Genomic DNA, 17,415 nt, shown 5'->3' on the forward strand with positions numbered 1-17,415 from the left:
TGATTGCTATATATATATATATATTTTTTTTTTTGAATAGGCCTGTGATTGCTAAAGCTAGCTAAGAATGGCTTGAACGTTCAGCTAACTAAAGTGTTAGGCTACTGCAAAAGCAAACATGGCCAGTGGATCACATGGACGATGAATTGCACCAATAGGTATTGCAACAATATTCACTTTAGCTGTATTCGTCAATAAAGGGTGAATATGGTTCATCTAGTTAATCTGAAATGACTGTGGGATTACATCACACAACACTGCCTTAACACCAAGTGACAGTGGAACTGTCCTGATAAGAATAAATAAAGGACATTAAAATGGGATGATGCTGTACAACTTGATCTATATCCTACTCTCCAAAAGAAACAGCCGGGGGCATAGTTTTGAAAATGCATAACATAAAACATGACCACGGGGCCTGTAGATGGAGATAGGCGGTGACACGAGGAAACATCCTCGTAATCCGTTTAGCGTATTCTTCAATAATAGTGTGTCGCCCTAAGAGGCCCTCCTTCCCTTTGACAAATCTGTTTACAAAGAGCGACACAATGTGCAATCGTGGTGATCAAGCTGCACGTTTCTCATTATTCCCCTAATTTCTTTACATGTTCAGATGTTGTGCAGCAGTCCTCCAGATCAAAAGACGTGTAATCCTATCATCACATCAAACTGGACTGCCTGAAGAAATGCCCTTGTTCGGCTAATGGGTTCTGAGGAAAGTGATCGGTACAGGAAGATTACTGTCCATGAAAATGACTAGATGAACTCAGATCGGTGACAGTGGCAGGTCAGAGTGACAATATAAAAGTCATTTCTGGAGGAATTTCTCTGTGGCCACTTCATACCCCCTTCGGAAAACTCTGTTTTACACACCAAAGAAAAACCATTTGGTGAGATCTTGACTTTCATCCTGGACACCAAGAGTTACCAGACTCATGAGCGATGAAAAATATATAAGACAAGCCTGGCAAGAAATAGAGAGAGAAAGAAGGCGTCTGATATTCAACACCAAGCTGATTACATCTCCATGAAGGGGATAGTGTTTGGATTGATTGATATTCCTCAGGATAAACACAGGCTTTACTGTCAACATTTGGACACAACAGCCTGACACTGATATACGAACTGGTATGTGAGATCATTCATCACAGTGCTAATATTTTTGCCAGCCTTCGAGCAAAGGGCCATTCGAGGGCCAATCAGTTATTGTGCCAACTATACCAACATGAAGGATATCCGCACATTGGCTTGAGCTGAAAGAAAAACATCTAAATGTGTCCAACAGCGTCTCAAAAACGCACGATGCAGCAACGCTCTTTCAATATGTGAAGACAAACTTTAACACATGTTGCTGCCTGGTGTTAACACCCATCCCTGGCATTGGGAGTGAGTGGCCTACAGGTTCCGATCACGTGTTTTAATCAACTATTGGATTGTATATGAAGGTTACATCCAGAGAAGCAGACAGGACATTTCACGGTGCTGCATGCTTGAGGCCCTCAAAAGAAGAGAGTCCTCACACTCTCTCACACACACACACACACACACACACACACACACACACACACACACACACACACACACACACACACACACACACACACACACACACACACACACACACACACACACACACACACACACACACACACACACACACACACAGAGGACTGAAAAAAACTGAAAATCCAAGCGCTCATCTTTTTCTTTCCAACAGGAGATGAGACTTGCGGGGAAACTTGCCGAGGAAGATCTGACGGGCTTCTCATCCTCTGGTCTCCACAAAACACCGGGGCGCGCACACTTGATCAGTGTCGGTACATTTACTTCCTCCGAACGGCAATTAGTGAATGGAGAAGGTGTGTGTGTGTGTGTGTGTGTGTTGCCTGGTTCATTCAGTGGGCGACTTGTTCAGAATAATGAACAGAGTTAAGTGGGTCGTAGACGAGGAGATGCTGCTTCCAAATCTGCTGCCCAAATGGCCAGTTGCGCACCTTTTGTTCTCCACCAGACTGGAGGCGCGCACCGACGCGCACATTAACACACACACACACAAGTTGTTCTGAAGCAAATCATCTTGCAAACCACATCCATCACACGGTTGTCGGGAGAGAAAAAAAATCAGATGCAAATACTGTGAGCAGGACGATGCTCAGCATCCCAACTGCTGCGCACGGCAACACGAGCACAGGAGTGACCCACAGGCGGGTGAAGCCCGTCACACTGTCACACCTTGTTCCATGTGTTGGGCCCCTGGACTTGAGCTTCACCGGCTTTTACCAAATCGCGCATTCCCCGCAGGGCACACTTTGAAAAAAAGAAAAAGAAAGATGCCGCCTTGAACAATCTTACCTCCCTCTCTCTCTCCCTCCCCAGGGCGAGGATTTGGATCAGGTAGTATTGGCACCGCTCAGTTGAACGTGTTGGCGAAGACGCAGAAATGAGCTACTCCCGCGGATCCAGACGAGACGTGAGCTGGACAAAGTGAGGAGCAGCAGCAGCTTCAGCAGCAGATGGAGATTTGAAACGGCGGCGCAGCGCAGCGCGGGACCGGCGGCGGAGGCTGTGACATCAGAGCGCCGCCGTCTTCAAGGAGGCTGCGCTCGGCCACATCATCAGCACCACGACGCCGAGAGGCTGGTCCGAGGACGTGGCTGTGGCCCGACCAACAGTTATGACCACAGTCAGAGAGGAGGGGAAGCCCACAATAGGAGAACACAAGAAAACTTCCCGTGGCTCCGGTGCGCTGCTGTGAGAGATGCAGGAGGAGGAGGAGGAGGAGGGGGGGGGGGGATGAGACTCGACTCCAGGCTGAGAGAGAGAGAGAGAGAGAGAGAGAGAGAGAGAGAGAGAGAGAGAGAGAGAGAGAGAGAGAGAGGGGAGCCGGTCTCCTCAGCATCAACTCTTCATCATCTCTGACAGTGCACTGCGTACTTCAGTATAATCTACAACACATAGAAATGAAGCTGTGACGTCCATACGTGTGCATAAGTCTACTTTTGGTGGACATCCCAGAACAATAATAAACTTATTTAGGCCCTAAACTTTGGATTTTTGTGAGATAAGGAAAGGGGGGGGGGGGGATTACTGCTCTAAACTCATCCTCATTGACAGGGCAGCCTTTCAGATTTAGAAAACAGTATGGACTATTCATCAATTTGCAGACTAACAGAAATACGGTTGGAGTAGTTGATAAGCAAAGTGATAAATAGTTGCCCTTTCATATTTTTTCCCAGATGTTTGAAATTCAAATCATTTTGAAATGAACATCTTTGTTTTTTGCACTGTTCCTTTTCCACTGATTTTAACATGAAAATGAACACATTACATGTATATATCTATAAATTACTTGATTAAAAATAACCATTAGCAACAGACAAGATCTAGATGATAGTGAAATTGCTTCTTTTTTGGGGGTGGGGCGGTGGGACGTAATTGACCTTTAATTTGAGAGAGATCTTTAGGGGGCATAGCCTGCCCTTTCAAATTATACTGAAACTATAGAAAATCCAGGCCATATACAGACACACAAGCATAACAGAACTTACGTACTTTTATATGTTCTCAATCAGGGATTTCACCCAGTGTTATCAACAGTAACTGAGAAGCCAGGATCGGGTGGTTCCCTCAATTAAAACCAAAAGCGACGGACAGCAAAGCACAAGAACACCTATTCATACAGCAGGTTCCTCAAGCAAGTAATGCCAAAGATTCAAGTTGGCATGGGGACACAAGACCAGGCTACCTACCATCCCTGTTAACTGTGACACAATGCAGCATAATTAATAAGCAATTTTAATTGCTTCTACAATAAAAGTCTTACACTTATTTATTTTCAGCAAGGTGCAAGAGTCAGGTTTTGCAGATGGCAAGCTGTACAAGAATATAACAAATTCATAAACAGTAGGCTAAAAAAATGGATTTTGAACAGAATAGCAGATCCAAGGTCAATGTGTTCACATTAAACAGAGAGCGGCTGGGATTTCATTACAAAAAAAGGAAAAAATAATCTTTGTTTTTTGCATTAAATACACCCTGTCCTCTGTAAAACATGCATTTACTGTTCTTAAACCTTCTAATGACACCGCTTCAGGCAAATGTCTGCCAGGGTAGGATTGCTGAATGGACAAGTCTAAACTAAGGAAAGCAATTAACCACAGATTAAGCTATGAACATAAAATCACACTCAGATTGCTTGCAAATAGCTCACTTGGAAGAGAGGGAAGATAAAATATTTACAAGTCTTTTAAAAAATGAGTAAGATGCAAGTGGTTGTTTTTCCTCTCCAATGAGTTGAGCGTTTAGCTCTGCTGTGTACACAGACTGTCGCCTGTTGTCAGTTTCCAGCTGAAGAAAAAAAAATGGGCCTGTTACCAGGGTGGGTTGACGGGTGCATTGCCCGTCCTCTCACACACCCCTCCTCTCAAAAATCAAATAATAATTTAAAAAATAACAAAATGAGACAAATGAACAATTAGTGCGTTCACTGCGATGTGTACGGTCTTTGTATCACTCACTCATTCATAGCTGCGAGAGCGAGGAGGGATGGTGAGGGTGCTTGTTACACCCCCTCACTCTCCTGGTCCCTGTTAATCACAATATCATGTTTTAATTAAAGCGTAGGGAATGAGCTTTCCACATGGTTTCCTATTACACTTTGTTTAGTGTCCTACATTTGGCCCATTGATCTGTTGTGGCAGGCGTGTTGCATTATGAATGTAATTTGTACAAATACGTGACAAAGTGTTGGCGTAACAGAAATGCTGTAGTTTTAGCTAAGATACAAAAAAATTAACATCGGAAAAATATTACGAATCTTGCAAAAGCATCAATGCAACAGGAGCAGCAGCGGCTCACAATGTTTGAATTTGTAAAAAAATTATATGAATTCTATCCAACAGTATTGTTCAAATGAAATATCAATAATATTTCATTTCATTCCTGTAGTTTTTAATAAGCAGTGAACGCAAAAAAAAGGCCAGTATGCGGTTGTCAGAGTTCATGAAGTCTCCTCTGGCTACGGTGCCGGCACAAACTGTTTCAGGCCGTCATATCCTTGACTGTACAGGTACTCCAGGTACCAGCTCCATGGCTTGGAATGCTGAAAAACAAACACACACAGTCACATTGAAGATCTCTATGATCAAAGCAATGTCTCTTAATCTTTGAAATATGACTGGCGCACATCAAACTACATGTAAAGTCCATTAAAAATTGCTGGAAATAAAAAGGGGACCCCTGATACCTTTATGGAATTGAGGTCCACGTCCTTTCTCCCGGGCCAACACTGATAAAGACGAGAGGACATTAATATTCATCATCTCACAAGATCACTGCTGAATGTTGCAGTTGGACCGAACCAAAAAAGGTGTGTGCATTATTAAACATGATGAAAACTACGTCCCGCGCAGCAGCCATGAATAGTAAAATTGTCTTTTTGTATTAATGTATCATCTATGAAAGGTACATTAATAACAGATTTGTCTCCTTGGCTTGCCAGTAAGTTTATTAACCAAACTGAAGCGGCTGTTTGCTGATAAATCAAGTGCCTCCTGCAGTTTGAAAATAAACACAAGCTTTGGAGAAGGTTTCGTTAAAAGACACAAAGAGAAGGAGCATTTTGTGGGCTGCGGCGGTTACATCCTTCCCACATATCTCTGTAAAACACGAAGGACACCTGAGATGATTCACACTCACCCTCTGATGAAAGTCGACGGCGTAGCTCAAGAAAGCCGGGTGGTTGACCAGGTCGAAACTCGTCCAGTATTGTGGCACGTTGCTCTTGAGGAGCAGCTCCTCTCCCAGCTGCACGCCCATGCCTGGGTGAAACATTTTGGAGTTCCACAGGCAGTTGACCATGACCACCACGTAGTTGTTGAACTCGCGAAACGTCTGGCGGCTGATGTGAAAGGCCTGCTGCAAAAAAAGAATCAAAGATGACAGAATGAGATGAAAGAAGTGAAAGAAAAGGAGAGAGAAAGAAAGAAAGAGTCCAACTAAACCACTCTCCACATCTTCAGAGTGTCACATCTGACGTGTTGTTGTACAGATTCATTTCCGTGCCATTTACCAAGTCCATTTTTCTCAATAAAATGTGCCACTGACATTTTCATTGGAGAGAACTGTCTGGCTGTCTGACATGTAAATTCACATCTTGCCAGTGGCAGTTGTGTTAAAATCAACAACTTTTCAAGTCCTCATTTGAGAGGGCATTAAGGGTGGGTGAAAGCGTGTGGATTTTATTCTTAGCTAGACTGAGATGTATGAAAACGAGTAGAGTGAATCACAAGGCGTACAAAGAGCAAGGAATTTTAGAGGAGAGAAGGAAGCACAAACCTGTAAAGAGGAGAAATGCATTCAAAGTCTATATATGAAATACAGGAGTGTGTGTGTATATGAAAGCATACCCCTCCACACACAGTTTGTTTAGTTCTTGGTGCAATGGGGGGAAAAAGGATTTTTACAGAATCTCTCCAATGCAAATCACAGCATTTTTAATTTACAGACGTGTACAGCAAGAAGTGGTTTCTCTTTACCTCTGTGACTTTTTCTTGACTCTTGGCCGACGTCAAGTTCACCTTGTACCTGAGCAAAACAGAAACGGTGAAAGGTCTGTCAAAAGACATTCAAGCTATTACGATTCAACTTTGTTGTGCTTTGGCATTTTTATGCATTGGTAAAATTATTTCATAACCCTGGGGTGTAGTCAATTAGCCGACGCTGAGGATTTGTGTTATTAAAGCCTTTGGTTATAAATGACGCTTGAATCCTACATAAAATGGAGAAGAGGGTTTTTACGTGTCGCCTCTTAAAGCCTCTCATTATCATAAATCATACATTAGCATCTACATAAGTGCAATGATGTAGCCATTTGCTTCCAGTTCTGTTCCGTCATCAAATATGCAAAAGCATATGACATGCCACATTAAGTGTGTAGCTAACACATGCATTTAGATTTAGCTTATGGCAGGCTGCAACACTGACATGCATGAGGCCTGACCTGTACATGATGTAAGCCAGTCGGTCCACGCTGACGGGGTCGGGGGAAAACAGGACTGGGTAAAAAACGGCAGGCGGGGGCATCACCACGAGGGGGAGCCCGTACCTCAGAAACGTGTCACACACCTGGGAGAGGACAGAAAATTATGTTAAAACTTTAATTTTGTGGATACATTTTTTTTTTTGTTTTAATGTTCCGAACCCAATTGGGTCAAAGGTGGAAACAAGCCTTGATAGGAGCTGACACAGGGAGAGTACACAGCGCGTGAAAGAAGGAAATGAGCTAAGCAAATAAACCAGTACATAGATATCCCCTAATCAGGGTGTTAAAAAAAGAGCGAGAGCCGGAATTAAATCTATACAATTAAAAGATATCCCCTAAAGCATGGTTTAAAGGAAAACAGGTGGATCTTTCCACAGTATGAAAATACCGAGCCACAGAAAGTCTAGTTCAATCTGGTTCCAACCTCATGCTGGAGGTTTATTGAAGTTGCCATCTGAGAGAATGCAATCAACTCTCTGCAACCGACTCGGTCCGACTCCAGTGATCGTGTGGTTCAGTCTTGTGGGGCTGAGAATTCCTGAAGAACCAACTGTTGACAAAGTCTGGGTTGCTGTGACCCAACTGAGTGAAAAGTAGATATTCCAACATGGAGAAGACGTCACTTCTGAAGCTTTGACGGGGATTAAACGTTGGTACACGCTGCTCTATGTAGCTGCTCATGGTATTTCATCTTCTTATGCATTTTCTGTGCCAAGAACTACTGTTACTGCTGTATAAGTTTCAGTTTTTTATGGAAATCTAAAAAATAAAAAATAAAAAAAAGATCTTCTATAAACACTGCTCCCTCTGATTGAAACATGCTTCAGTCTGACATAAAACTTGATGAGAAGTTGCCAAGCAACCAGAATAAACAGTGAGAAGTCGTTTGTCCTGCAGCACTTGGAGTATAAGAAGAACTTTGAATGTTGGAGTGACGCATTTCAGCATTCCTCAGGGTCATCAAAAAAACATGTAACATTTAAATAGGGTAGTTATGAGGCTGAAAAAAAATATCAACTGACCAATCATGTGCATTCACATATCAGTCAATGGGGCTTCTAGGACGATGGGTTGGGCATATGGTCGTGTGGATTCAGGCCAATCGTTGAAATAAACAGTTTGGCTAACATAAAACGGCAAATTGAAATTTCTTTTCACTTCAGTTTTGTGTTAATGAGTGAGCTGTTGAGGCGCTGGGAGGCTGATTTTGTTACTTTCAGACAGAGCCCGGCTCGCTGTTATAGCCGTTTCCTCCTATTTACAGCCGTTTCCCTCGCCTACAGCTTTTATGGCAGCTGACTGTGGCTCCATGTTTAGCATACAGATATGAGAGAGGTATCAATCTTCACATCTTACTCACAGCAGAAGTGTGAACAGGTATATTCCCACAAAATGTCAAGCTATATCTTTATACCATTTTCTTTGATTTGGATTTGTAATCCACTGCATGTCAGTGAAATCTTACACTATCCTTCAGACAATTTTGATTATTGTAGTTTTATTTTGTCTGACTTCTTTCAAGTCAAAGTTGATGCACAAATTATAAGATTTAAGTATAGCACAGGAAATCTTTTCTCCATTAACAGAGAGATGTGAAAACATCCATGTAGTGTCCATTATTCCAGATCATTCTGAACAATAAAGGTCAGACATCTCTGTAACTATAAGTAAAATACATCTTCAGGTGGGGCAGCTCAGTTTACCGTCTCATAAAAGTCCAGGATGAAGCTGAGGAGGAGAGAGTGGCAGCCTTCGAGCTGAAGCCCCACAGAGGCCAGTCGACCCACAAAGTGAACCAGCTCCATCACCGAGTCCTTGAACCCCGACAGCGTCATGTTTCTTGGTCAGAGGGAAGAGTGGAGAGTCAGAAACACACGGTCTAAGCACAAGCTGTAGCACCAGTCAGCAGATTTGTCTGTGGAGAATTACTCTGTGACTCAAGTCTCTCTCATTACTCTGTGACTGAGGCCTAAGATAGAAGAAAGCACTAAAATCTGTCAATGTGGCAGCTCACTACATTACAAAAGAACAAACACTAAATCACTGCTGACGTGAGAAAGAGAACAGAAACAAACAAGCAATTAGTTTGACATTTGGTGAGTTTGGGAATGGCAGTGAATAAAAATGGTTCTCCACTCATTGTATGATTCATTGTGTAATCCCAAAGGTAGGAACTCAATACCGATGAAGCCCAGATACAGCAAAGAAATGACACCAACTCCAACTCTTAATTTGGAAGCTGGAAAATCATTCAACTGAATGTTGGGTCTGTTTTTGTCATTCATAAAAGAACTGATGAATAATGAATAAATGTGTTCCAAACAAAACATGTCAATACACACTTCTGCCTCAACTGCTTTGTTTGCTAGTGCATAATAGATGGCTGAAATTAAAACTAGCAAATAAAACTTTTAATTTCAACAAAAATGTTGACTTTAATAGAGAGAGTATGTAAAACTGAGGCAACACCTCTGGACTTTTATTACAACTGTAAGAACCGACGTGTGAGAAGTCACTTTTGAGATTGAAAGTAAGAGCTTAAAGAGCCATAACCCCGGTGCGCTCAAGTACATTCACGAGTTTCAGGTTTATTGCCTGTTTATGCTCAGGGCATAAACAAGTGGAGGAAAGTAGCAGCGAGACTCACATGGAGGTGTGGCTGTTGAGGCTGATGTCCAAGTCGTCCTCCAGAGCGTACACCGAATGCCAGGTCAGCCACTTCAATAGCATATTGTTCAGACACTCAATGAGTCCACACTGCAAAAACACACAAACACGACTAAGTGTAAAAGCACTATGTATACAGTAGTTTACTGAACCAGACAGGGCATGTAGAAAGTGCTTTATGGATACTTATAGCAGAAGGTTTTGTAATTCAAGCACAGCAACAGCAGGAAACTCATTCTACTTGTGCCTCAGAGGACAGCCTACCTTGAAAAATAGCGAGGATGTGAAGAAAAGCTGCATGAGGGGCTCAAACAGAAGCCGTCCGATTTCTGAAGTGGGGGAGAAACAGGGGGCACGCACACGCACACACACACACACACACACACACACACACACACAGTATATATATATATAAAATGACTGCAGCAGGTATTTAAATGCACCACAATCCCAATTCCTAGTGTATGACAAAGAATGATAGGCCTTTGCTAAGATGGGAACAAGGTCACACTTTTATTCAAGTGGAAAGCTGTTGTACGCACAGGTAGAGCTCGCCCAGAAAATGACTTCTAACACTATTTTAGAGTTGAGACGTGGCTGATTGGGTGGAGTGCCGGATCGCACCGTTCGCTCATTTTTGCCCTCAAGTTGCTCGTGCTGTAATGGAAAGCCAACTCTAACTTAAATTGCTTGCTTGCAATTTTATCTTGAGGTTCCACATATTGTACAGTCTACTGAGAGTACAGAAATTCCTAAGCATTTTCAAACGGGCAGGGAGGGGGTTCAGATTGCTGTGCAAACCACAATCTCTGCAGTCGAGTTAGGTTGTGAACTCTGCCAACAATACCACATAGCTGGTGTTGGAATTATTTGCTCGTTTCAGCATGACTGCTTACATTTCATTTTCAAATCAATGAAAGTGACGTTGTGAGACCCCTGTCCGTCGCGCAGTGCATTCAGTGCAGCAGCCGAGGCGAGTACTCACGAGGCCGACAGCAACAGTAGAGGTGTTGGTTTTTTACGATGTTGTTGTTTTTTTATCTTTTCTTTAAGCAACATGATTATATAATCAAATTTTGAACATTTATTACATTAAGAAAAAACACAGAATAGGGATATTGGTCAATGAGAGTGGCGGACTGTGGAAGCAAGACTTACGGGCACTAGGGACAACAGGAATGTGGCTGAGCAGGCTGAGGATCTGCGGGCGGAGGAGGGAGCCGTCCCACACACTGAGAAATTTGTACAAGAAAGCCTCTGAACTGGAAAACGCTTCCTGGAAGTGAAAACATTGTAAAAAACAAACTGAGACTGTGGTTTTGCAGTGGGTGTCAGGTAAGCATGCAGGTGCAGAGATAGTGAGTGATGGTTGTCAGATGTAGATGTGGTTGTAAGGGCTCGAGAGGTGAGGCTAACCTGCAGAAAGTGCTGGGTGGACAGCAACTTGTCCAGAAACTGCAGAGCTTCCTCTGAATTCTGGGAGGCTCTTCCATCACCACAGAACAAGAATTCTTCACAGAAAAAGCAAACAGCTGTAGTCAGTGAGTGAAAACTTCAATGGAATAGGAGGAACACAGCAGCAGATTTCAGACGTGCTGCATCTTCACAGTGAGATCCACCCCGGTTTCTTTTAAACCCTTCTCTGAGAGAAACTCTTTGATATGCCAACAAGGTAACACACACACTTACCTTCGTGGAGAGCATAGCCCAGCCAGAAGTTGAGGCGTAGGAGGGCAGACTCATCCTGTACACAGTCCAAGTACTGCAGTGCCAGGCTGGAGCCCAGCAGGGAGCCCATCTGAGCAGGCAGCTGGTGGAGGTGAAATGAAGAAATAGGCAACAGATACAAAAATAGAATAATTGAGAGGCTGAAATAATCAAATATCCATAAATATAAATTAGTGTTGCTGAGCTAATTCTTCAGTCTAAACTTATCCCCAGAATGCCAGCACTGGGACATCTCTCCCATCCCACTTGGTAGTTTATAGTCCCTTATTGTGCAGCTGCCGCCCAATGTGGATACTGTGTCGGTATAACAAATAAATTAAATCAAGGAGACAGACACTGTGAATGGACACAGCTCTTCAATAATTATAGAGTAACTGTATCATTAAACTGAGAAGGCACCATTTTCCTTTTGACAACAGGAGATGAGGGTGATAATCAATGATGCTTCGTCAATGCCTCTGCTTAACTGTGTGTTCGACTGGTCTCTGCTTTCTCTCCCGTCTTTCCTGCAGAGCAGAGCTTTCCTGGCTAAAAAACGCAGTTGATCCGAAATCCTTACTGCTTTTGTTGGATTTGTGGGAAACTAAAGATGTGGATTTATGTAGCATGATACATAAAAGTCTGCAGGCCATTTAAAATGACTTATATTAGCGTATCGGGTCACTGAATCTGCAGGGCAAATAGACGTTTATGGAGAGGGCTCTTTAAATGACCATTTGCCTTGTAATGTCCAACACATTACTCTGATACACCTCTTCTTGGTTTTCATTGATCACACAGGATATATAAATACTAATGATGATATCTGTAAAAAAAAATGCAACAGCCTGTTTGGAAAACAAATGACAAGCATGGTGCTCATGAAAGTGCTTTATGCTCTAATCTAATAAACAAATTACAGCTTGAGGCCGCCTCTGCAGGGGTTTCTGTAGGAAAAAAGTTGATATTGGCTGGATACAATGTACAGACAGAATTGTAGCAGTGAGGCAACGCCACCCAGTGGCTGTAAGGTTATATCACGGACTGTGATTACACGTCCTGACAGCATGGACAATCTGCCGTACATTTTATATTGCTGCTTAAATAATGAATGATCCTCAGGCCTAATGCTAAAATGATACTCTGGTTGTGCTGGGGCGATGAGAGCAACAGCTGAACTTTGGGTGCAGAGGTAGATGGGAGTCAAAGACTAAGAAGAGGAGTTCTAGGTTTGGAACATGAGATTCTTACCTCTATACGGTGCATATTTTCCAGGAGCTGAGTAAAGGAGTGGAGCTGCACCAGGGGGACCAACTTCCTGCTGAAGGACTCAGTCTGAGCTTGTTTATTGACGAGCGAACTCAACACCGGCAACTCTAGGTGACCGTGTTTCTGAGAAATTAAGCACAGTAGAACAGAAGGTAAATCAAAACAAGCCTTGGCAGGCTTGTACAACTTTATTTTCTGAAAAATTATTATTAAATTGATTGTTTTTTCCATCTATTATTTTGTCTGTTAATCCACTGGTCATTTAGTTATTAATACACTTGCCAGTTAATTTTCTGTTGCTCAAAAAAAAAAGGAATCGACTAATTCTTCAGCTCTACTGTGTAAAACTGTTAATTGGCTAGAGATGCAACAATTAGTTGATTAATTGAAAAAAAAAAAAAGAATCGAGTAACTCTATTTAAAAGAGTGGTTATAGTCATTTTTCAACAACAAATACCAAATTCTCTGATTTAAATATCTAAGGTTTTAGGTGACTGAATAAAATAATCAACAGATTAACCAACTAGTTGTAGCCCTATACTTCGCCTCATCTTCTGATCAATTGTACGTCAATATTTCACACAAAGAACAAGCAGAGAGTGACGCAACAGCTTCACCCCGGAAAAAAAATCTAAGGGGCCTCGAGGTGAATGCTGGGGTAGATGTTGGCCAGATTAATTTGCTGAATTTCATTTGGAAGCTGCAGCAGTAATGGAAGTGTAGCCAGAGTGATGGCAAACACAGTAAGCAGTGCTGCTGAGAACCTAAATAGACGTACGTACCCTTTTCCGAGAGCTGCTCATATCTTTAATTGTGAAGGGCAGACTGGAGCTGGAGGCCACCTGGGAACCATTCCTCTTCTGGACAGCAATCAATGCCGATTTCCAGGGGGAATTGTGGTTCCTAAACCCACTCTGCATAAAACAAAGAAATATGCAGTTTCGCTGATTTTAGGGGTTGCTCACATGGTTTTACAACAGCACAATGGGCGCTAAGTTATTGTACAAACCCTCATTCGTGATGGAACGGAGAGAGTCACGAGTTCAGGGCAAAACACTTTGTAAAGTGACAGTAGATGAAGAAGGAACGGTTGCCTTCCCTGAGGAAACAAGAGCGAATGTCAACACAATCAGTATGACGCAGCTTGTATTTGGCATCTTCATTTTGATTGATGTTCCCTAATAATGCAAAATACAACAATAACCAATGATAAGGAAAGAGTAGCTGTTTATGGGAACAGTGTGCAGAGCGTGGGGGGGGGGGGGGGGGGGGGGGGGGGGGGGGGAGAGAAACATCCTGTAATTTATCATCACACAATCTTTCAGTGTCAGTAAGGAAATATTGTAGTAGCTTTGATAAATGACCCTGGAGGACATCAAATGAGCAGGATATTTACCAGTTTAGACTGTAGCTCCAGCAGCTTCCGCACTCTGAAGACTCGTACTACAATGAGGAAATAAATGAAGCAATCAATATCACTGGCAGAAGTGATGAGAATACTGAAAAGCTTAAATGATAAGAGTAAATGGAGAGAAACGAGGCAAAACAGCTGCGCAATTGTGGAACATATTTTAGAATGTGAAAATGTTTGACTTACCACTTTCTTTTCTGGTCAAAAGGTACAACAGATGGCAAATGAAAGGACACTGAAAAAAATGTGATGAGAACAGTTGTTCAGTGGATCACACGTTGCATTACGAGGGGAAATGTCATTTCATTACACTGGTAAGACGCCAATTATTCGTATTTGAACAAAAAATCAAGCAGTACTGATAGTAAAAGACTAGGGCCTGCTCCAGGAAGTAGGTTCACAGACAAGTCTGGATGACTTAGCTAAAAAAAAATCCCCTCAAATCTGAAACTGGCCTGATATATTAAGGGTTTTAAATCTGCATAGTTATACAGACTTTCTAGTCAGACAGAAATTAACCTTCATATATGACATGGCACGACTGAAGTGTCGTCATATTGCGAGGATAAAGTATAATGTAATGAGAAAAAAGTCCTAATATTGAATTTGCTCCTCTACAAAAGAGCCAATTTCCCCCAAGTCTTTAGTTCTTTCACAAAAGTCCTAATACTTATGATAATGGGGAGAATCAGATGCACAAAAATATTAGGTATTTTATTATTTGTGAAACCTATACTAAAATATTACTTATCAAGATACTCAACATTCCTAATTTTAACATAGGCGACAGACTGATCTCCTGATATTCCCCTCTAAAATGACACATAGCCAATATATATAAAAATGTAATATTGTGACTTTCTTGTAATACTATGACTTTTTTTCTCATAATATTATGACTTACTAAGGTTAGCTCTTTTCTTGTAATATTACATTTTCATTCTCAAAATCTTTTTTCCCTTGATGTGGCCCTAATACTGACTCTTTTACTGACATATACTGTATATTTTACATATAAATGTAATTTAATGACAACATCCTTAGTGAACCACAGTTTTGTCACTCAAAACAGATGTAGATTAATAGTATACTTTAAAAATTTGACTCCATTCTACCAAATGATCGCTTATTACAACAACACAAAGAACTTCAGTGCACTTACCAGATTTTCCTCTGTGACAAAGCTGAAGATGAAGCCATAGATCGATCGAAGCTGGTCTTTTGCATCAATCATATCAAATACGGTCAACACCCACTTTATAAAAAGTACCTGGATAAAGTACATGCAAGTAAACAAAAAATGTATTTACTATGGTATAAGGTCAGGTAAACAAACACTCATCTCAAATACTGCATAATTCATTTTTTTTGTATGTGAACACAGAGCGAGAGTCGTCTTGAATCATATTGCTTAGTTGAAAAATAGTTAATGATGTAAACAACAACCGTAAAATGACTAATGAACAGAAATACAGTTAAAAATAAATCATATCAAGATTTACTGCCCAACAACATCAAGTGAAAAAGTAACTACCCTTTACCTATCAAATCTTTATCTGCACGTTTTTAAAATGTATAAGTGCAAGATAAATTTTATGCACATACTTGTGTGCTGATGGGTATTTTGCCAACACCCAGCCAAACCACGGCCCGAACAACAGCCTCCTGGGGAACCACGGTGGAAGGAATCAGACACTTCAGCACCCGCACACATGGACTAGTTCCTGCACAGACAAATATACAGAAACAAAATCAATTGGACAGCACATCAACACACACACCATCTGCATTGCTCATGTATTCACAAAACAGTGGATGTGGATGGATGGTATTGCAGATTGCATTATCATATGATTGCTCTGCAAAAACAGGCGCAGTGACATCCAGCTGTTGAGCCGCTGTCTTACCCATTCGGAGGCTCATGGCAAACTCCAGCATGACAGCCACGGCCTCTGAGGAGAGACCTTTACTGTAGGCCGCTCTCTCCACCAGCACCAGGTTATTCTCAAACTCATCGTTCCCGACCACTGGAGTACCTGCTTCGACTGGAGGAGGAAGAGGGAATGTCATATTAGAAAATGGATGAGTAAGAATGATAAAGTCCTCTGCTCATACGTTGTTTTTCTCTCACTCCCCAGAAGTCGAGGTATAAGCAGTGGGGTGATCTGATCGCTGATGCTGCTCCAAAGCTCTTGAACAAATTACCTTCTGACTTACGCTCTATCTCTGATTAAGCACTTTTTGAATCCAGCCTTAAAATGTATTTACTTAGAAGAGTCGTTTACTCTATAAAATGTCACGCTGTAAAAGAAGATAACCCTAGAAATTCCAAAAAAGACTTGGGGGAAAGCTTCAAATGTCTGTTTTTTTCCCAACTGACAGTCCTGAATGCAAAAATTCACGACAAAAAAATCCCCCAAACCATCGCACTTGTTTATCAAAAAAAATAAATAGTTGCTGATTAAAATAATCGACTAATCGTTACGAATAATCGACTAATCGTTAAACAGATGTTGTCCGTGTGTTGTCCCTAATGAAACGGAATTAACCCCAGCAGCTCTGTCTGGGACCAAGAGCTAAGTAAGTTAGCAAACATTAAACCTAATGCTACACGGTTTTTCTTGGCTAATACTGTGGTGACGTGTTAGCACGGACAGTTAGCACCGTCGGTAACGGCGACAGTAAACGCCACCCGAGCTCGTTGTTTGTCGGGTGCAGTCGGGGCCAGTCGGGTCCAGTCGGGTCCAGCACCTACCGTCAGAGAAGTACTTGAGGGCCAGAACCAGCGGGTCCTCCGCCTCGTTCTTCCTCCGCTCCTTCTCCGCCACCCTCAGACTCCGGTTAACGCTCCGGTTGGACGCAGACTGGTCGCTCACAGACGACGAGTCTGAATCCGTTGGCCCCAACAGGTTTTTCTTCGCTGCCATTTCTGCATTGCTAAAACTTAGAAACCCTCCGTGTGCTCCGACTCGCTCCCACTCGCTCCGGCCCCGGTCATTCAAACAAAACTCAAATCCTCCGCGCGACCGTTTGCTCTGCGCCTGCGCAGTACGGTCCTTCCGTTCGATTGCCTCCCGGGAGTTGTAGTCGGGTTGTAGTTCGTTTTGCTTCCAGCCGATCGAAAGACGAAATCTTCTTTCGGGTTGTTTTTTGTTTTTGGCGGTTGGCAATCAACAAATTGGTGCATTACCGTCACCAACTGGCTCAGCGTTGCTATTATTTACTATATGAAATAAAAACTAACCAAAGAAAACAAACCAAAATGAATAATAAACAAAGAAACTAAACAAAAAAAAGATATCATCTCAATTACATTTAT

The 17,415-nt window shown here is 42.1% G+C and overlaps 1 protein-coding gene across 1 annotated transcript; it reads right to left on the bottom strand.

Moving 5' to 3' along the window:
• Positions 1–3,779: 3,779 nt before the first annotated feature.
• On the bottom strand, positions 3,780–17,134 carry cenpi (centromere protein I). The gene is made up of 20 exons (XM_035650100.2): positions 16,852–17,134; positions 16,004–16,141; positions 15,702–15,820; positions 15,259–15,366; positions 14,283–14,331; positions 14,082–14,128; positions 13,695–13,784; positions 13,468–13,599; positions 12,668–12,808; positions 11,399–11,519; positions 11,126–11,220; positions 10,868–10,985; positions 9,974–10,038; positions 9,690–9,799; positions 8,746–8,881; positions 7,001–7,125; positions 6,537–6,585; positions 5,698–5,916; positions 5,246–5,287; positions 3,780–5,101 (listed from the first exon to the last, which is right to left on the bottom strand). Exons 1-20 carry the CDS (start codon positions 17,021–17,023, stop codon positions 5,018–5,020), a joined length of 2,160 nt encoding a protein of 719 aa, XP_035505993.2. The 5' UTR covers positions 17,024–17,134; the 3' UTR covers positions 3,780–5,017.
• Positions 17,135–17,415: the final 281 nt, after the last annotated feature.

Source organism: Scophthalmus maximus, chromosome 9, assembly GCF_022379125.1.
Source record: "Scophthalmus maximus strain ysfricsl-2021 chromosome 9, ASM2237912v1, whole genome shotgun sequence".
Taxonomy (NCBI): domain Eukaryota; kingdom Metazoa; phylum Chordata; class Actinopteri; order Pleuronectiformes; family Scophthalmidae; genus Scophthalmus; species Scophthalmus maximus.

Coding starts and splice junctions, on each gene's coding strand:
- cenpi (XM_035650100.2), bottom strand. CDS start 17,023: ATGGCAGCGAAGAAAAACCTGTTGGGGCCAACGGATTCAGACTCGTCG. Junction 14,129..14,282: donor TTTGACCAGAAAAGAAAGTG/GTAAGTCAAACA, acceptor TCCTCATTGTAG/TACGAGTCTTCAGAGTGCGG. Junction 10,039..10,867: donor TCCTGTTGTCCCTAGTGCCC/GTAAGTCTTGCT, acceptor CCCCCACTTCAG/AAATCGGACGGCTTCTGTTT.